The sequence below is a fragment of the Hetaerina americana genome, unplaced genomic scaffold (genome assembly GCF_022747635.1).
Source record: "Hetaerina americana unplaced genomic scaffold, ioHetAmer1.1.p SCAF_7, whole genome shotgun sequence".
Lineage (NCBI taxonomy): Eukaryota > Metazoa > Arthropoda > Insecta > Odonata > Calopterygidae > Hetaerina > Hetaerina americana.
In genome coordinates this window covers 41,685,190-41,706,732 of record NW_027287316.1, presented here as the reverse complement: position 1 = coordinate 41,706,732, position 21,543 = coordinate 41,685,190, and the positions used below count along the sequence as shown (strand labels likewise).

The window sequence follows — 21,543 nt, the reverse complement described above, 5'->3', positions numbered from 1 at the left end:
GACATTCATCTGTTTGCAGCAAATTTGACAACAGTTGTTACGTGACGTCATATCCGTTGACCGATATTCTTCTCAACATTGCCCGTTCTGCAGCCAGCAGTAGCTGACAGTGTGTCATTTACTTTCATTGCGAAGGTTCGTGCTGTGGTAGTGGCATGTCCCCGCGGAGCTGTATGTATTGAAGTTTAGGCATTTTATGTGGCAAATTCATCAATTCAACTTTTTCTCGCCCCTGTGTGAAATATTTGTGATCTCTTCAAGTGGGATCGGCTTCAGTGTTAAGTGAATTATCTTAAGTGATTTATTAATCAACGTAGCAGGATCAGGTAAGAAGCAACGCTGTTAACCGACGAAGTTACAGTAGTTTTCTCTTCCACGAAGCTGCTTAGTTATGCTATTAATATATTTCACATTCAACTTAACTCAAACTGCTCTTTCTTAAAAATTCTTATTGCTTAACTGTAGCTGTTTTGAAGCCTAAAAATCAATTACAAAAATTTGGCGAGTGTAAAATTTGTGGTGATAAAAAATAAATTTAATATCTACTCCTAGGATCTCGCCTAGGAGCCTGAAGATGGGGCTCCTTTTCACCAAAATATGGAGTTTGTTCGGAAACGAAGGTAAGACATTAATTTGTATTTTTCATTTCCACTCTACTTTCTTCCCTTTTCAAATTATGCTTTTAGGGTCCACATAATAATCCATTACTTTTACGCTGAATTCACCAGAAGTTGTTATATATTTAAATGGTATCTATAAATTTAGTTTCGTGAAAATTGAAATGCCTGGACACTTAAATGTGCCTTTTCCACATTTCGTTTCGAGGACCTTTATAGAGGTTATGAGTCTAAGTGCGATGTGTTAAATTTCACCGTAGCTTCTGTGAAAACCTTGAGTAGGTTTTTACGCTTAAAGTAGTTGTTTTGCATGGTTTAGCATAGATGAAACTTTCCCTAGGATCCATTTAAGATCCCAATTTCAGTAAGACTAATTAGGATCATTATTTTATTTTCTGTTATAACTCAAGGCTAGTGCAGTTGAGACAGATTTTCGGTCTCACTTTTTTGATAGACTATTATACCCTACGTGTGTCGTATGCTTTGGGTGTGCCCTCATTCCAGAGATACTCCTGGACTCGTATTTCATGGATCGTTTCGTTTGTTTATCAGATTTGGTGAGCGCGTGAAGTGGTTATTGAGCAGGAGCTCCGTTGACAAGTTCAATGGCCATCCTGGCGTTTTGAAAATATTAATGCGAAAAACCTAGCTGTCACTCAATGTCTGTATGTTCACGTGAAGCGTTAAGACATTAATGGCATCGAATTTGATTGTAATGTAATAATTTAGTGTAATATGTGATTCGCGTAACCTTATTGTCCCATTGTAAGGGGTATTTTCTGTTAGAAAACAAGAATTTGAGGTATGTGTTATCCGGAGCTACATCAGTTACTTGATCTTAGTGCTGCCAAAATGATGGTCATTTTCTGTAGGGGTTCTGTCAAGAGAAGTACTGTAGATTGTAATGATCTTTCCATTTAGACTGCAGTAGCTTTACGAAGGTCCGGGTTAAATGGTGTCAAAGGGGGGATTTTTCCACCTTGTTTACGTGAGAATACAATTTTCCAATAGTAAAACGGTGTTTTTAATGTTTACCAGCGAGTAATTGCGACCATCTCTGGACTAGATCCATCTCAGTATTATTGGTGAACTCATTACCCAATTTTCCAAATATGTTTGCAGTTTTCAGTGTAGCTCAATTAGGTTTGCATTTTTCAATGATCAAAAGGAAATAGGATTGCCCGAGGAAACATTAGGTAATGTGGCTGTGTTGACTTGAGAATTTCTAGTCGTGCTCAGCCAGTTCGTACACTCGTTTTTAGGACTAATGGCATTCTGTGGTCTTTCTACTTTGACTTGTATTGCCCCTATGTACATCATCCTTGTTCACGTTGTCGTTTTATTTGTCATTTTAATAGATCACGCCTCTAAATCACTTTAACTGTCGCAGTGAGTTCATTTCTCGAAGCATTTCATAATTTTACAGAACATCAATTTCACTTCGTAGTGTGCATCAACTGAGATGGATCACCAGAGAAAAGACAAATATTGCAAATTTGGATTCATTTGGTCGACTCCTTTTACGTTTAATTAAGTATTTGAAAGAGATAGTTAAAGTCGATGACTCTAAACGTCCTCAGGGAATGTAGCGGTATCATAAATAACGATTAGGGTAACTTTGTTTATTATGCATGGAAATTCTCAAAATGCTATTCGCAAAATACATTGACGTACGAAAGGGGATGGAAGAATTGATCCCCTCTTTCACTTTTACAAATATAACCTCATGCAGGTTTCCCCGCTATCATCTCATTCAATGCTCGGAATCTTGGTGAGCAACTAGTGGAGAAGAATTGGGTTGTCTCGAGCATCATTCCGTGGAATTTAATCAACGATTACAGGGTGGCGTTCTGCCTACGCCGTTGGCTTTTGTGGTCCAAGTCGGTTTGATATGATCCCGAAATTGCGCTCGATTTCAATCCTTCGTCCGGTTCAAATTACATCCTACGGTATTGCATAAAAAAGTTGACGTTCATGGTTTGTTTTTGCCAGTAGGTACCACTTATTTCTGCAACCAGTTGACTTGATAATGTATTATAATTTTTGCATCTCCATCGGCACGGTACCCTGCAAGTCACCCCTAGGGTGTGTGGCAGGGGATGATTCAAATCGCTACGTGCATCAAAATTTTCAGAAGTGAAGCCACATGTCAGCCCTCTCGACAGCAGGTGTGCAATTTATCGGGAGCGAAAATGATTTGGTTGGTTCTCAGAGTATCATGTGCCCGGTCCTCGACGGTGCGATACAATGTTTTATGTTTTCCAGATCAAGTTTTTCTATGTACAGCTCGGTAGCTGTAATACAGTTACAGTGCGCCTGTTACAGAGGAGAATTAACTCGCATCGCCTAGAAACGGCTTTTGGAGTGTTAACTTGGAATAAATTTGGGCACACACGAGTTCCATATCCAATTACTGATCGTGGGAATTGCACGTAGAGAGACTTCAAACCGTTTCCTTTCGGGGTCGGCGAGGTCTTTTAAAAGGATTCATTCTACGTTATTTCGGTGCATGAACTCCCATTCATTAATTTCTACCACCCAGCGTTGTCCTTGCATGCTCCTTTCGTCTCCTTCACTTTCGCGCATTATTTCATGCGGTCTCTATTACTTATTAATGTTCGTCATCTTCGGTGTATCCTCGACGAAATTCTTCGTACAACTGTCTGTCCTTTCCTCCCTAAAGCATATCTATTTGGTGATTCGGCTCTCATTCAATCTCTTGACATAACCAAACCAGTTCATAACTTCTCTGTTACATTCGTTCCGAGTTCACTCATAGCCCAGACCTTCTTCTTAACTCTAATCTTTCCTATGTTTTCCCCAGAAACTTCTCAATACCAAAACCTACAGCTTTCAGATACAGCCACATGTTAGCGTTAACTCTACCGCTATGTTGTGTGGCGAGAAGTGATTCCAAACTAGGTGCGCAGCATCAAAATTCATCACCATTCTTCAGAGCACCTCGGTATCAAAGTTGAGGAAATCCGGCCGGCGTGCAGACGATAAAAAAATTAGACATTCGTGCTTATCTTAAATACCCAGGTTTCGCTTGAATGCAGTAATATAGGGGCAGTGCAACTGTGGGGTTCTAGCTGCCCCAGTAAAGTGAGAGATGGATTTAAAGGGGGTGTATTAGATGAATTCTCTCACTATTCCTCGGCCCAAGAAGGAATTTCAGCGAATATTTCATAGTGCTAGAGCTACACCATATGCGTACGATAACTGTCACGTCCTTCATTTTCTTCCGACGCTGCTGGGACGTGAGTTGATTGCGTTGTTTGGGCGTGCTTTCGCTTGTGGAGCATTCGAATTTATAATAATAATAATAATAAATAGTGTGCACCCTTGGGAAACAAGGACCGCGAGCGAAGGTCGCGCACGCCAAGGTCGAGGGCGGATCCCGAGTGTGTGAGCGGTGGGGAGAGAGAGGGCTACCGAATGAAAAGAAAATGAGGAAGCCGAACCAGGTTGTGGTGGGCCAGGGGGGGGGGCTGTGGCACCAAATTCTTATGCCGTGACATTGGTCTTGTCTTCCGCAATCAGTCCAATCCGTTCCGCTGTCCGTCGCCAACCAATAGTCCCGCAACCAAATTCTCCCCCTACGACACCTGAAGCTCCGGGTCAGAGTTCCGTTCTTAATCAGCTGAGGGGAACGCATCGTGCTTTACAGTCATTCGTGGTGCCGAGATATCGTAATTTGTAGGATTCGGATTGCTATTCATTTCCCATATCTCGCGTCATGGGAATTAATTCATGGAGGCGTCGTGAAGGTGTTATTTTGGTGGGATGGCGATTTGAATACTGAAAAATGTCCTGATTTATTGCTTCCCCCAGAGTTTATCCCCCGGAGTTTATCACCCTAGAGTTTTATTTCTTTATCACCGCGTTCATTCGTAAATGTAGAAAGGCTTTCCACCCCGTGACCTTTGTAGGGGTTGTTTTGTTATTCGTGACTCCGCGTCGTGGTGCGAACGACTAAACAAAGTAAATCGGCGGAGTCTGAGCGATGAAAATGGGCGAGCTCATAAAAAATGCATTAAATACGGTTCACTGCCGATTCCCATTTGGGTACATCCCACCTATAGCAGTTTGCAGACTCCCCATTGAAGAGAATTCATCCTCCCTACGCACAGCAGTCACGGTTGACCAAATTAAAAGTATTCGTGCATTTTTTGGCCGTTAATAATGGCCCCAAAGCATCTTCCGTTAATATTATTAAACTACGTCGTCAATCTTAATGAGTAATGCTACTATAGCGTAGTATTGGGTGTCTTCGGTGTTCACGTAATTTTGAATTTCCCAATTAAAGAAGTCGAACTAAATTTGCAACCCTTTATGTCATTCGGCAGATGACACTTTCATCTTCGATAATAAATGCAATAGGAGAGTGATCTAATTTTTAAGAAACCAAGAAATTTCGCTGAGTAGAGATGGCGGGCATTCGTGCTGGATCCCTCGAAAGCCCTCGGCCGGATTCCGAGGGTTATGGGTTTTAGTTCCAAATTTTAGTCCCAAACCAGGGGGAATGCTTTCTATGTCCTGAAATTATTACATTTTGATGTACGACCGTTGCAGTTCAAGTATTACGTATTCCAACACGCGCTATGCAATTGAATATTTTATATTTTTGAAAAGTAAATGAGCATCATTCTTTGAGGACCCACCCTTTGCTATGCCCGGTCAACTTGGCTAACGAGATAATACGACGATACGTTCGGTGTTACGAAAAAAAACTTCAGCCCCGATACTGAAGCTACAAAACCATCATTCAAAGCTCTGCTCTACCCGTACAGCTATATTCTGCGAGTAACCAACAGCGCAGGCCTGCGGGTTTCATGCACCCGAGTCCGGGAATTGAACTAGTTGCACGGAGCTTTCCGATCTTAATCTATATGTTTACACCTGACGCTCAATCAGGGAATTCGTGCGCGGAGAAAAATTGACAGAACTAATGAAAGGAACACATCCCCGCTAATTATTTTCACTTATTTCCAACGCGTTAATTCTCCTTTCCACTTACGATTACCAAAGTAAATCCACAAGAAGAGCATTGACTTTGTTCATTGAGCATAGCACGTAATGCCCCTTTTCTATAAATAGACCTTCGCGTTCATTACTCTTACGATTTTTACGAACAATCACTTTGAGCATAACCAAATATCATCGTTGCGGCCGTATTTGGTCTCTGTTAAATTAAAAATCCGAGCTAACTATGCACAGAAGCTCAAGATGGGTACCAAAATGTAAAATTAAGAGCAGTGTGTGTTACCATTACGTCAGTGTCAGACGTTGTTCGTGAGGAAAGTCATGGAGAAAAAGAAAGCACAGTCGAGTAATCGAGGGTTCAGGCACCCTTATTAGGACAACCTTATCGAACCACAGACATTACCCTGGGGGAAAATGCCGCATGTGGTAATTATGACACTCATGCAAGAGCCTTTCACCGACCTTTCTGGCAGTCATCGTAATCGGTGGGAGGGGCATGAGGGATTGGAGAGTTCCACGCCCACCACCTTCCATCCCGGATGTTGTCGGAAGAACTTCACAGCCAGGGAAAGTAAAATGACACAGGTCAACAAAAAGTTTTCCGAATCCATACGGCTGTATATTGCTTAAAATTTTTTTGCAAATCCATACAGATTAGTTGGAATCTCCTTGTGTTCCGATGTGTTTACAAGGAAACCACATAACCTCTCTTTTTGAGGTTGAGATGGAATGATATATGCAATTCTTCCCTTTTAATGGCAACCCTTCGGATACGCCCTTTCGGGTTAGTCGACGAGCTAATTAAAAGACAGCTATACGCATAGGTTTTGGATTGTTTCTTCTACCAGGACTGAACGGGGGAACAATGACCCCTATTCCCCCTGCCCAGGACGGCATAGTTAAGTAAATAATTATTCAAAAGTGGGAGAGAAGTATTTTTGGGGAAAAAGTTTTAGAAACATAAATGTAACATAAGGGGTGGACCAGGAAAAACTGGGAACCATGTCCAATAGTGGCAGCATTTTCAGTGTAGGTATCAGGACTTGTCCACAGTGACATCAACAGCCACTCAAAACGCTGACTGTATTTTATTTTGTCCATTTCACCCTAAGTGATATACGAGCCACCGAAGATAACGGTGTAGTGAAATTTTGGTCACACAAATGATTTCTTCCGCAACGTAAAATTAACGAAGTCTTCACGTCAGAGCACATATACATAATTCCATATAGCTTTCCGATAAATGTTCCTACCTCCTTACCAATCGTGAAATTGCGCCTATTCAATCCACCCGCTTCAAGTGTCAGGCATACGAGCAATGTCGATTTGGAATTCCATTAAAGGCAAAAAGATTGAGGAAAAATGGTGGGAGGGACACGGCCATCCCCCTTTCATTTGCCATTACGTGAGAGCCGCCGTTGCGGCGTACCTAGTTCACTCTCGAATGCTTGAGCCTGCCTAAGGAAGGTGCCCCAAAAGAAAGAAGTGAACGCTCCATGTTATTCAACAGATGAAGGGTAACAACTTTCACTTTCTCCTCGCTAGTTTCTTTTGGTGCGACTTCCTGTAACGACTACGCTCCTTCATAGAGGTTGGCGGCGGGATCCGTTTTCGCGAAACAGTGGTCATTTGCGCGAATGCTGATTTCCTCGTCCGGCGCGAGCAATTTCGATCGTAGTTGCGCAGCGAGGGTTAATTTCTGCGTATCTCGCGTCCCGCCTCCGTAATGAATATTTTCGTCACCACTTATCTTCCTCGTGAATGACGTTATCGCCTTCTATCATCATATAGTTATGTAAGATACATAAATCCTTCGTTCTCATGTCTCCGTTTAGGTACAGTGAAAAGGTAAACGTCTAAAGCTATCTACATCTAGGTCATAACCTGTGAGCCGCCACGAAGGCGTGTGGCAGGGGCTGTTAGGGGACAAGCCTTTTTAATTATCAATGTGATAACGTGAGGTGTTCATCGTAAAAGAATGGTGGGTGTCAACCGTGGTGTCTATCTAAATTTTGGGACGTGCTGTCCTTTGAATGAGTAGCCTAAGTTTAAGTAGTAATTGTGCCTAAGTAGAACGAGTATACCTACTCGTCATTAAATCCAGGGGTGGTCTAACTCCCCGATATAATGTGGGATTCTCTTATTACCTTCGTTGGTGTCGCCAACAGATTTATTTTCTTGTGCTTTTATGAAAGCCTCAATCCAGCAGCTCAGGTTAGCTAGCCTGACTGGATGTTCTTTATGTTGATTTCACCATCGTATACATACGAATAGTGATACCCATATGTACACACATTCCATAAAATGGCCAGAGACACTCGGAATGATACAGACGGTGAAGGAAGTATCTGTAAACTCTTAAGTGAAAACTAGTGAAGCCTGAGTACATGAACTTCTCAAGGTTTCCTGTGCGAATCATCCATTTTCAAAGAGTTATTCTCTTCATTTTCCATGAATTTCCGAGGAAAACATGGGAAAAGTTGTAATTTTTGTTAAATATTGTTTGCCCTCATTTCGATTTCTACTTCCTCGTAACAAGGGGAAAGTTGTTAAGGTTTATTTTTTTGAACGTGAAATATAAGTCGGTGATATTTTCTCACTTTGCCCCCCTACCTTGAATTCTCTCTTGCCGACGCCGGGCACGTCTATCATTGTAGGTTTATTTTTTTATCGTTGGAGATGGTTTCCTTAACCTAGAATTAGGATATTTTTACCCGGGATTGCCCGGAATCTTCAGACGATTGTGGAGTCTGGCGTGACGGAGGGTCCTGTTTGTCAGGAAAAAAACATCTTCGGTCGTTATTCAGCCGATAAAACCGCGATTAGGTGAATTGTGATAACGGTCGCGATATCTCGGGAGGGGAAGTTCGAGATACTATATTTCACTGGGACGTGGCGTGGAAATGAAAGTAGGCATGAATTTTTCTTTCCTCCTTTAAATTTCGAATGGTTGTTCGGGGCGCCGTTCGTCATTTATTTTACCGAAAATGTGTTTTGGTGTTGGGTATACCAAAGTCTCTGTTCATCTGTGAGCAACCAATTTCGCGGAACAGAAGTTTTCGAATGAGACGTTGAAGTCAAATGGGAGAATTTCAATTCAGCCTAATTCAGATTGAATTTTAGGGTCAACGGCGACTGTGGCACCATATCAAATAATAAAAGGAATGACATTGAGTAAACATTTTCCCACGCCGTTTCTCTGGATAAAATTTTCCCGATATAGTAGTATTTTAATGTTTTGATTATTCTTCGGTGAATTTTTGTTCTCTTTCGCTTTGTTTACTTTTAACACAAGCACGGAGCAGCAAGCTTCCATCCTCTTAAGGAAGTTTGTGTGCGGGGTTATCCCGGAATATTCCTCCTGCTATTCCACAACTGTAGTTACGTTCTTATTTTCATGGGCTTCTCGAAAGCGACCAAGACTGCAAAGTAGTCAAGAAACTGAAAAATGACAGTCTATATCCTATTTTCCTATCATTTCATGTATCATTTGCCGAATTTCCGAACAATATCACTTCATGGATGTTATTCATTGTTGGTTGTGGACTGGTTATTGAAAGTTAAAACGATAATCTTTCTTAAAATGTAAATGTAAAATTCCTCGGAATTATTTGCAGTTCTTTAAATGCTTGACAAATGTGTTTTGTCCGGCGAATTTGCTTTCCCGTGTTTAAGGACTACTCTTTTATTGTATTGCCTGGTGATTTGCGGAATCCGGGTGCACGCATGTAAATGTCCTGCTCTTGTCGTATTCCTTTTTAGTTTAGAATTTCAATGCGTGTGTGCAAAAATGCTCGACATCGAAATATTCGTCCCCCATCCAATTCAATCCGTCGAGATCCTTGTTGGCGTCCTGACAAAAGTCCACCTTTCACTCCGCGGTCACGTATTCAGGCGCGCTCTGTCGTTCGCTATGATTTACGACGCATGACTTTCTTTTTCCCGTCCTCTGCCTTTCTTTCCACGCCTCACGTACTAGAGAATTTCGCATCGGCCGTGAAATATACACTTATTCCTCTACCATGTCTTTCATGGCTTAAGTACATTGGTCCAACCGACTCACATTTAAAATGGAATGGATTTGCGCGCGTTGAACTAATGATCTTCATGAAGATGAACTTGAACTGATTGATTTAAATGATGACCGGAATTTCGATAATAATATTTCTATGTGAAATGCAATAGCAAAAATGTATGGGGAAATACTTTTGTCGAAGGACAATTTTGTTTTATGGATATATTACTTGTCTCGTCTGCGTCAAAACACGTCGTCACCCGCTGGATCCCGGATGACATTTCAGCACTTAATCGCTGGCGTTTTTAAGTATCGCGTACGCGTGAGATTGAATTGCCAATGAATGATTAATGAAAATAAATTTACTTGTATAATTGGTGGAAGATGATAAAAGAGTGATTTAATGAGTAATAATCATAACGGGAAAAGCGTACAGAATACATAAATCCTGTATTCCCCTGTTGAATTACCGCATCTATTTCAGGAATGCGTTTACGTGCCGAAGAATGAAAAGAGACATGCGAAATTGCAGCACAAAACAAGTATTTTGATTCAGTTAAACAAGCAGTCGTAAGATAAAAGCATTAATTGTAAATATTTCGTTACCGCCCGGTGAACAGTGTCAGGGTGTTATTGGTCGAAATAAATCCAACTTTCCACTAATATATTCACCTGGCGAAAAAGACAATTATTTCGGTCATTGGTTGCCAATTCCATTCAATCACACCAGAAATAGTGCAGTTCAACGAAAAGCTCTTTTGGTTTCACCTGATTTTTGTCAAAAGTAAGGCACAGTTAAATAGAAATTATTTATCGTTCTGGTTTTGCATAGATTTTGTAGTCTATAGGAGTCCACGAGATCTATTTCTTTTTCTATTTTTTTCCCCGATTCACATTCACGAAAAAAATGACGCGCTCCCCATTTGTTAATTACAATAGGTTGAAAAAATGTTCTCGATATGAAAGGACGAACACCGATAAGGATCACTTTATTATTCTTGGGTTATTTGAGAGTTCCCAAGGTACAGCGATAATATTATCTCCTGACGACCTTTGGGGCGATGAATTAAAAGTGTGACCTACTTAGAAGGTACATTCGTTGCTATACTTATGCCTTCTTATCTTTCCACCCCACGCCTCACAAAAATTCCAATTATTTTCATTCCCACTTTGCCGACTCAACATTTTTATTCTTACGCATTATTCTGCGCCCTACTATCTTTTATCATCTTTCACGTGACATGTCTTCTGATTTCATCTTGTTTCTCCTATAACTTATAATGCGTCTCCTCCGTCTCATTTTATCCTTCTTCATAGTGACATTTCTTGAGCCGCCTATCTAGCTACGCTCGCCCCGTCGATTGTTCAACTGCTGCACCATGGAATGATAGCTTCATATCTGTCGCTACTAAATTTCATTTACTCAATTCATTTGCAGTTAGTGCGTGCGTTAAAATTCCCAATTTACATTTAGGGCCCGTAATTTTCGAACATTTATCCTTATGTCCCGAGCGAAGACTTTCAATCATGGTCCTGTTCGCAAAGGCTTCCTTAGCGACGTACTTATTCAATGTCCTTACTGCTGTGCCCACATTCACCATAGATATCGTTAACTTACTGGAATACTTAGCCGCTGTAATTTATTACTTTGTTTGTGTGTTTAACTAAGCCCTCTTCATTTCTCTCGCAGTGATCCTTTAATTATGCTCAATGTCGGATGCAGTAGTCTGGTGCAATTGGATGCAGAATTTGAAATCGAGAATACGTATAATTATGCACTTCGTAGTTGATTTATTTTGTGTGTGACGCTTTCAAAGTGCGTTCCGAGCTACGTTTAATCAAGGTGGCATTCGCCAGTTTCAATTTGAAAAAAAATTAATGAAATTTATCTTTTCCGTCCTCATGATATTTTCGGCTTCCTTTCCCAACGGTAAATCATACGCGTCCCCAAAATATTTTTTTTTCCTTATCTCTGTTGCCTAGTCGTCTTTTCGTCTTAGTTCTCTTTCCGTTCCCCTTTTTCAACGTCTCTCCAAGGTCCCTTGAGTTGCTACGCCACTGAAGTTATCCGGTTTAGACAAATGACACATTTCAATCTTTTTAGAACGTCGTCTTCCACTTAGATGTAAAATACTTGCTATACGCTGCAGGTAGCGTGGTAGACCAGGAGTGTGTTCGAGTACTAGTCGGATGGTCCGCGCTCAAATCCGTCGGGTACTTTCTGAACACCTGAAGCTACAGGCAAGCTTCGTTATCCATATCTTACCCTTGCACCACTTGCGGCACTGTGCAAGGAACTGGCCCCCTAACTAGATGAGTGTGAATTTCACACGCCGCAAGGTTGAATACATTCCAGGCCCTTCACTATCAAACAACCCCGGTTTGAAAATGCTTGTTTTGGTTTTTGTACGCCGAAGGAATGAATAATTATGCTCATAATGGAAATAATATTTGAAAATCTCTTTGTTCATGACCTTCTATACTGAATGAAAAATTTTCTAAAGCCTGAAATTATTTTCTACGGTGTTTTCGTGACGCCTCCCGCGGAGCAGAGGGCGCCGGAAAAAATGGAGCTTTTTTTGGCTTGGGATTTGTGCAGCTTTGGGAAATGAAATTCCTCTAACCAGCGTATCGTTGCATGCATTCATATTTGAGGGTTCTCATTTGCATACGAGTCGGTCCTGTAATTAATATTATCATAGAGAAGTCTTATTCCCGTCCAAGGGCACGCTTTGTGCATCTTCCGCGTTTTACGTAGGTGGCCAGTTAATCCGCCACGCCTTCTGCTAAAGGTTCGTCGCTCAATTCCATTAGCAAGTCTTCGTATAGGTCACGCCGACGACCGCTTGCAAGGTTTCTCCAGCGCCGAACTTCCCGAAATGCGATTCATTTCCATACCAACACCATGCGGACCGTGAATGGCCTTCTCTCCGAATATGTTCGATCTTTTAAGACATTGCCAATCGAATACACCCGGATGCCCTTGTAGTGAATCCAAAGAGAGAGGAAATTGGTAAAGGGTGGGGCGCACCGCGCGAACGGCATTTCGCGAGGGACCTAAAACGGTCCGGATAGGAATTTTATATGATAGACGACCGTTCGACGTCAGTTACCATCGTATGCCGATCATCGTAATCGTATCATTTTTACTCCTGATGAATGAAGTCATGATCAGTGCCGTAGGCTAGATAAAGCGTTGGGATGATGATCCCTTGGAGCTGGCATTTTCCTTTCTTTCTTCCTGTGAGGAAGTAAGGGGAAGCATTTTTCCGAAAAAGTGGAAAACAATTTTTTAAAATTCCAATTTATATCGATCAACAAAATGACAAATGTTTAAAATGCTCTTGTTTTTTTGGTACCTTGACCATTCTCTCTTTTTCATGAATCTTAGTGTACATTTTCTTTTAATGTAGAAATATTTAATTCAAGATAACTGCTATCGGAGTATTTAATTGTGTGAAGCTAAATTTTTGATAGCTAATGTTTTAAGTTACACTACGGGAATGAGCCTCTATCCCTCGCAACTGCCCCGTCCACGACTCTCGGACCCCCGCCTCAAATGCCGTAAACATCCCCACCTAAACCCATGCTGCGTGACTGATGGATACCTGAACTCAGGGAAGCCATGGGCCTTACATGAAGATGAACTCTCTCCACCCGCAACTGTACAAATTTGACACGCCGTACCTGGGCGTCTGTTACGCAGTATGCTGATCGGCGCGATTCTAGTGGCGAGGTGTCCATTGCCGTCAAATTTCGTGGGGTTTCGAGTCGAGGAACAGGTGAGTTTTGATGAATAAGGGCGGAAACACGAAACCCAAATCTCACTCGAACTAAAAAGTTGTGTTTTGACGTTCATGTCAAGCCCGCTTTCGGCCTGAAGACTTCGATTCTCATAATTGTATTAAAGTAGTTTGACTCACATAAATACATCACCCAAGCCGCCATGAAAACATTCGTGTAAATCGGGACCGTGGTCGTGTTCGAGTCGATGATGATGGCATCTTAACATTTCACGAACAACAGGGCATCGCGCAATTCTATAAATCCACCCTCGAGTAATCCCCCCGGGGCTCCTTGCGGATTAGCGATTGTTTCCCACCTCCCCCCCACCCGCAGACCGCGATTCTACGACCGGAGTGCGATGTAGCACAACTCGGGAGAGCAAGCCGAGCGTTGAGTTTGACCCGGGCGGGCAAGGATCCCGAGCCAAAAAGTGCAGCGCCCCTTAAATTGTCCCCCCACCATTTCGCTCTGTCGGGCTCCGCCGTCCAAATCAAACGGGATGTTGTGGAGCGATGATCTCAGAATCTTCGTTTGAACCCCTCGCCATCGTGTTAGTCATTCTCGGTGGCTTGGGGGCCTAAATTGACCTTAACGGTGGTCCCGAAGGTCCCGCAATTTGATGTCAATCTCCTAGCCAGTGTATCGCGTCGTTACTCGACAGGCTTTTCTGGCTAAAAAGAAAAGTGAAAGGCTCAAATATCGATCCGGATGTCGCATTGTCCGCAGCGGAAGATTTAAAAATCGAGAATTGCTCCCGCGAAAACTTATTCAGAGCAGAATCCCCGCCGAATTGATGATGATCCATCAATACATTCCGACGTATGAATACATTAAACCATCGTTTGAATTTGATTTTCTACTGCCTTCATTAGAACTGGATATTTTGCTATGTAAAATCGTCGTTATTTACTCGACGCAATATTCATGAAGGGACTTATTATTCTTGTGGTGGTATTATTGTCTTTCCCCGGAGTTAATAAAAATTGCAATGACCGAGCCGTATTCAGAACATTGCGCTGATTTCGGTATAAGTATTTGAACCGAATCTCAATTCGTGCCGGTTGAAACCTTGTATGTTGTAGTTCAGTGAGTCGGTTGTTTAATGTGTTTAATCTATGTGAAATATCTTCGACTTCCTTTATTCTGAATCCGTTGAAACTTTCGCATTCTCGTATTGATCGCGGATTCAATGACGAAAATACTCGTACCTAAGTGCTCGGACTAGGCATTATCGTCATTGCTTTGTTCTCTTGGTCGTTCTCTTGTTAGTTTCCTTCCAATTTAGTTGTTAAGCTTGCGAGATTGTTCCTGTGGTATTTTCTAATGTTATGCAAAGCCGTTATTAACTTTTTAATTTGATTCAGAATTCCATTTCCAGCACCAAGTTCCAATGATGTGTCGTTTTTTGTTTATTCAATCATTGTTCACGTGTCGGACACCCACGCTCACTGCCTCTTTCCTTCAGAATATGACCAATCAACATGAATAATATATTTGAGGGGGATAATATATTCATTCTACATTCTTCTGTCATTCAGAATTTGTTAAATAATGTTATAGGTGCTCCACGTGCGCGAATGAATGGTATCTTCCTCCAGTGTTTTGTTTGCACTCTTTTGTTCCAGGAAGGTTAATAGGTACATGGATGGTTCACGTCCTCTGAGATAACTAGGAAACCTCATCGAAATGGTATCTAGCTTATTGCTACCGACTTCTCTGACGTCTCCCCCCAAGAATTGAACAGTGACGTTTTTATGACCTCTGTAGTGTTCTTCCGCAGGTGGAAGACTCTCGGTTGGCTGCTCACTTTGTGAAATGCGTCTAATAATGTGCCGGAAGATTTCCTGTGCACGGGCAAAATTGAATGGAGGGTATGTAGTTACGTGACAGACAATTTCGCGCGGTTTGCTCGCTAATAAACAATAATGATTAGTTCACTCGAGTGACCGCATTGTAGTGTGCCGTTTCCGATTTTTTGGGCTCTTTTTTTATACAACCGTTACAGGATTTGCCGTTTTTCTACCAACTATAGTAGTCTGTCCTTGGTTTTTTTTGGCCGTTCTCCGTTGATTCGTTTCGAAGAATGAGAAATGTGTAGACGTGCTCGTGAAAGTCTCCGTTTATGGCGTTGGAATTTCGACTTGCGAGTTGGATACCGTGTTGTTATAAACAGTGTTGAGGAGTCGGTGGTTTTGTTTACAGTTACAGAATCGGATCCAGTGTCTTCCACATTAATTTTCTAGCACTAAAAAGTTAATTTCCAAGTGCTGGAATACCTTATTTTGAATAAGTTGTATTTCATCAGTTTAAGTATTTTTTGCGAATTGGGATTTATATACTTACCAAATATCATAACGGATGATGCTGTCGATGCACTTTCTTTAAGCATGGCCATTTATTCGCAAAAATTAGTGGCGGTTGCGATTAACAATCAATGGAGACAGAAAACTACACATTTAGAAGCTGGCCTTCGGGGAAAACTGTTTTTTTTACGGGACCTTGGCTTTAAAACCCGTAGTAGCTCTCGAGGAATGGCTCAGCCTCTCGAGGTTTTCGTTGCAATGCAGGAGTTAAGGCCCAGCGACATTACGGTTGCGCACGCAGTAAACAGCACGTCCCTCAACGTCAGCGGTCCTCTGTTTGAGCCTTCGATCCACGCCCTAGTTATAAACGTGTGTGCGCGCTCTGATATAATTGCCGTGTCCCTGAAATAGCATACAATTGGTTCTTTCTCATAGGTTCCGACAATTTTTCTCTGCTGGAAGCGCAAGCGTATTAATTTCTTAATTAATTCGGTACTCTTAATCAAAATCGAGGTCTTTCGTCGTCCTGTTGATTTTCCGTCTTTCCCCGCGTGAATGCTTTCTCCTGTCTGGTTGTTACTTATTATGAAATTTAGTTCGAATTTGTTGTCCCATGAATATAAATCACGAAAATTATGGAAATGGTCATGGAGGATTTTCGAGTAAAATTTCTGAATTTTCAGTCAATGTTCACCTGCGATCCAAATAGGTCACCCTTCCCTAGTAAGGAAGAAATACAATTGCGACGCAAGTCCGCATTTGTCCTGGGAATTTTGAGAGGTTAATGAAGACGAGACGTATGTCTCCTAATCCTGTTTTCCCATATCCCGGACCGGGGGTGGGGGGGGATTACCAAGGTATTCATTCGAATGCGACGTCCATGTTTGGGTTACAAATTCCGAGCAGCTACAGCTGTCCCTGAGAAATGATATTAGTTTGTATGGCTTCCCTCATTCCGTGCCCGCTCTCGTATCTCCCAGCTGCCGTCCGTTCTCTTCCATTTGAATGATCTCTCGCCCGGAGAGCTTATAATTATTATGTAGTCTCATCATCAATTCGTGTGTGCTCTCTGGCTCATCATTTCTAGAAATGGCCTGATGCACTCCCATCTTTGCTATCCGCCGACCTCTTGTCATCCTATTCTTCGCCTCATGGTTTACCACTATCCGTTTCACTTGTATCAAACGTGCCCTTCTTTCCTCCCTTTTAATTTGCTCACCGCGGTTATTTTCTGCGTTGGTAGAATACGTTAGTTTCGTTCCTCTCTTTTCCTTTTTGCAAGTCTCTGTCCGGTCGCCAATTCGGAGTTTGTCGTCGGTAGTTACTCGATCGCGAATTGTTCTTCGCGTTCCTGTCACATCAGAAAATCTTTTCAAGAAATTTTCTCATTCGTTTGAAGCTTTTTTCGCAGTAACTATTAAGTGTGAAGTAAGATATCCAGTGCCTTCAGGTTGAATTCTGGTATGCTGAACATCTCAAATCAATGAAAGCTGAAGATTGGAGAAACTAGCCTTATCCTGCCGTGCGCCTCTTCGATCCGACCTTCGTTCTCCGGGTAAAGCCCTCCGGCCTTCATCTCATTAAGACCTTCGGCCTGCCAGAAAAATCATTTCACCTTCTCTAAAAACGCATGCCCCTAATTATTGGCTTTCTCTATTCTGATGGTCGCGGGAGGATCTGGACTCGTTGAGTTTTTTGGACTGGACTGAAGGTTTTTTTTTGACGGATCCTCTTTGATGGGTCGGAGGAAGCTGCTGCTCTTGGACGACTTGGTCCGATAGTTGATAGATCCCTAATGTGCATCCCGCGGGTTCGACCCCTCGCCTCCGGCCTTTGTCCCGTCAAGACTCTCTCGGCCTTCATCCGCTTCTGGGACCCCCTCCGATTGCACATCCTCGAATGTGATTCCCGGGCATTTGTGTTTTCTGGGAGACTTTTTTTCTTCTCGTCCCTCCAATTCATTCCAAATGAGTCTCTCCGCTTCCTCGCTCGGCGCATTTCTCAAGTCTACTCAAGCGCTCATCCCTTCGACATTCCAACCATGTCCCTGAGAACATTCCGCCCTTTCCCTTCTCCCACACACACACACTTCTCTCTCTCAGTAAGCCTGTGACTCGACGCCCCTCGATTCCTTGCTAGATCGCGTCTCTGCGGGTCGTCTCGAGTCGGTTTCACCACTGCTTGGAAAGATACCGTCACTTCCCACTAGCTCGGAGCCACCAGATGGCTTCGTGTGCATGAGAATCGTCGCGTTTAAAATCCCTAAAGACATTGCTGTTGCATGGTACTGGATGGTGTCAAATTGTTCAAGTAAGTGTTATAAATTTTATTTTGATTGGTCAGAGCACAGTATTTTTATCATACTAGTGTGTGACACTATATGTCAAACCATTCATTCATGGAAACATTGCAGAATTCATCGAAGATAGAATGAAGAAAGTATTTACATAATAATAGCAAAACATAAGAGTAAAATATTAAGGATGTGTTTCGAGAGTAAAATATTTGTCCGATGGAACAAAAGTGGATGTACGAATAAAATTCAATTTCGCACCACTTTGTATAAAATTACGATGAAATTTGGAGTATGCAAGTATATCTTTAAGCATTTATGAGTAAATCTAATTAGCACCTCATTGCGCTCCAAAGCACAATCGGATTGTCTGGAGGTCTCTTAGCTTGGCAAATGTTTTGGCGGAACAATGCCCGTGTGTGCACTGAGCGTGTTGTTCTATACAAAACGTGAATATATGCACACGCAGCATAGCTAAATTGATTTACGTTAGGTTAGGAATAGAAAACCCTAAATAGAGTAATGATTCCGCTGAAAACTTTGTTGTACCTTTTTTTTAGAGTGCTTTATGTCTCTTTCGTGAGTGATAATAAAATTAATGGACTTAATTTCACAAATTCTTCTTTGTTCGCGATTAATCACGGTTACTATTGCTGGTGGCACCTTGCCCTGGGGCGATCGACCCTAAAGCAAGTCGCGCGTGGAGATTTTGTCACCATCGAGCGCTCATGTGTCTTGCCATGACGGTATTAACGGCGCGTGTAATCGGCTGCTATGTAACGGAATATATGGTTGCTTGGTGTTGACGGCACTCCATTGAATAGCATGAACTCCGCTTTCAGCGGCGCAACCGGGTTAGTTCAGTGGCCCCGGACCCTGGGAAGGTTCCGTGCCGCGGAATAGATTACCATGGCCAACACCCACGAACTGGTAATCTAAATATCCTTTTCTCATATGCTCGGGGGATTGCCTACCAGTTATGCCGGCCGTGAATTCGGAACGACCGTCTGCCTGGAGAAGTGCGTGCGATTAGAACTAGGCTGAGAAGTAGCCCTATCGACCGCATCAATATCACCGTCTTCCCGTTTTGAATCCCTCTCTTCGTGAAAGCGCTTGTTATTCTCGTGCTCTGGTATCGTTTTCAAAATCGAAACACACGAACACGGAAAGTCAGAATAACCGGCGTCGCTAAATTCGTTACGAGTATAATTAGTGGTCTCGGCCGTGATTTCGCGGCATCGATTTGTAATATGAATGAAAATTCCCCGTCAATCCACGGACGGCTGTGTTGGAGAAAGAGTCGAATTTCTGCATGAATTTCATCGCCAGTATTTCACAAGAGTCATCCAGCCGCAGAGTTCATCGGACACTTGGTCACCTTTTCCGACATATCGTATGGCCCTCGTCCAGCTTTATGATCCAACCAGTTTGTCGATTACTGTTGAGCGAAATTGGCTAAAGGTCTTCGTGAGGGATTTTAGGGCATACATTTTTTGCTAATGTTTGCAAAATTTTTCAAGTGAATTAAAAAGGTGTATTTGGTTCGTTGACGTCATATTTGATAATTTCTTTCAATTAAATATTTTAATGTTATACAATACTGTTAGGATATCGCGTTTTGATAACTTATTATTTTATTTTGTATAAACATGTGGTAATGGTTCATTACAATATAAACCATTGCATAAATAAAATGGTTGAGTTATATATTTACGTGTATCGGTGTAGTAAATGCGATGTGCTGTCGTTTTCTTAAGATAGGGAGCTTACTCGACTAGTTGGCTCGACCCTAGTTGCTCCATTTCGTCCGCTAAAGTTTCTGGTGATTTTTAGACCCTTACTTCTGTGTCATTTACATCATTGCTGTTAGAAGTTTTTCCTCGGCGTCTCTCCAAGGAAGTTCAAGGTTTGGTGCAACGATTCATCTCGGACGCAACGTAGGAAATCAAACATGAGCCTTGAAGCCGCCTCGTGGAGTGTTATAATACGAATTTTCGTATAGTTGCTAACTCTCGATGGATTTCGACATAATTTTTGTCATTTTTCGGCAACTTTCTCTCATATTTTACGGCATTAAGTGCGCCACGCCGTGTAAATGTCATGCCCAGTGTCGGGAAGTTGTTTTGTGGAGTCTTAAAGTGTTTTCCGGGTGTTGCATATAAATGATATTTCAGGAATTCTGGATTTCACCCCACACCTTTCGTCATAGCACAGAAAATCGATTCACTACTGCGGTGTAATGCAGAATATACGTTTATCAGTATGTTTTTTCTTATCGGCCATCTTTATTTGCTGGATCCGAAAGATGTTTGGAGAATTTGAAGAATTAGCTTAGGGGTCTCGTGTACCATAGATCCCCGGGGAGTAATGCAAGGCCAGCTCACCCTTGCCAGCCAACAAGGTATTAACAAGGGCTAATTGAGTTTCAGAGATAAATATTATGTGGGAGTAAGGACCTACAAATTAGCACGATAAAACATGGTGTCGTTTAGCAGGAGCTCCTTTGGTAATCAGTTGTTTGGCATGTTGATATCATTATCTTGCTGACGTAGTACGCAAAAAGGATGTTGTTGAAGTACTTATAAAATAGTAAAGCGTACCCAGCCGCCGCAATGTTGCACAAATAGGGTTTGGATGGAGGTGTGTTCACCAGTCGAGAAGGAGAAGAAAGCTTTGCGAATATTATCGATAAATTATAATTGAAATACTCCAGTAAATCCTACCCGCTTCAAATTCTTTCAGTGATTCCAGTGTGGTTTTCTCTGTTCTTCTCTTTTTTAATTTGTCAAAGTGACAGTCTTAGAAAAACTAATCCGGCGTCTGCATTGATTTTTTAAAGATGAAATAACAGCGTAGATAGTCACACATATCCAAACTGATGGAATACCCTTCTGTTCAGAGTGGGAACCGAGACTTCATCAGTACGCAAGGACGTTACCACCCGGCTGTCAAGACCAGACTGGTATCCTCCAAAAAAAGATGTGAAATCAATTTTTAAATATAAAAAACCATAAACACAGTAATCAACCATAAGGTCGGTTGTTAGGTAATGGTGGAGTTACTAAGCCCGACGGCGTGTGAAATTCACACATCAGGGTAGGGGGGGCAGTTTCTTTCCTTGTGTCGGTTATGGTTTCCCAGGAAGATCTGGTACCCGAAAAATCGTATAACTTGGATGGAGCTGCAGGTGCCCAAAAGAGGCTTCCCCGAGAATCGAACCCGGACCCTCCGGTCAGTAGTCAAACGCCCTACCCCTGGACTACCGCTACCCACTTTTTAAATATATTATGTATATATATATATATACACATAAATAAATAAATTTATATTTATATATAATATTGTTTTTTCGAATCTGAATTACCCAAACGGCATCTTTTCGATGGTACTGTTGAAACTCTTCTCTGTCGTATTCCATTCCCTGTTGGTTACGGATAGAAATTGCACTCTTTAGCACATGTGAAAGTAGGCTATCTAAAAGTCTGGAGCTGTGCGGCATCGCGTCCTCATAATCCGGCGTGGGATCACTCGCCGGTGTGACCG

General features: G+C 42.1%; 1 protein-coding gene across 1 annotated transcript in view; it reads left to right on the top strand.

Moving 5' to 3' along the window:
- The first annotated feature begins 100 nt into the window (after window positions 1–100).
- The window catches only part of Arl5 (ADP-ribosylation factor-like 5), a 102,432-nt gene continuing 80,989 nt past the window's right edge, over window positions 101–21,543 (top strand). The window contains exons 1-2 of the mRNA XM_071594894.1: window positions 101–326; window positions 553–620. Coding sequence (XP_071450995.1) covers window positions 575–620 — 46 coding nt within the window. The 5' untranslated portion in view covers window positions 101–326; window positions 553–574. The remainder of the gene's footprint in view (window positions 327–552; window positions 621–21,543) is intronic.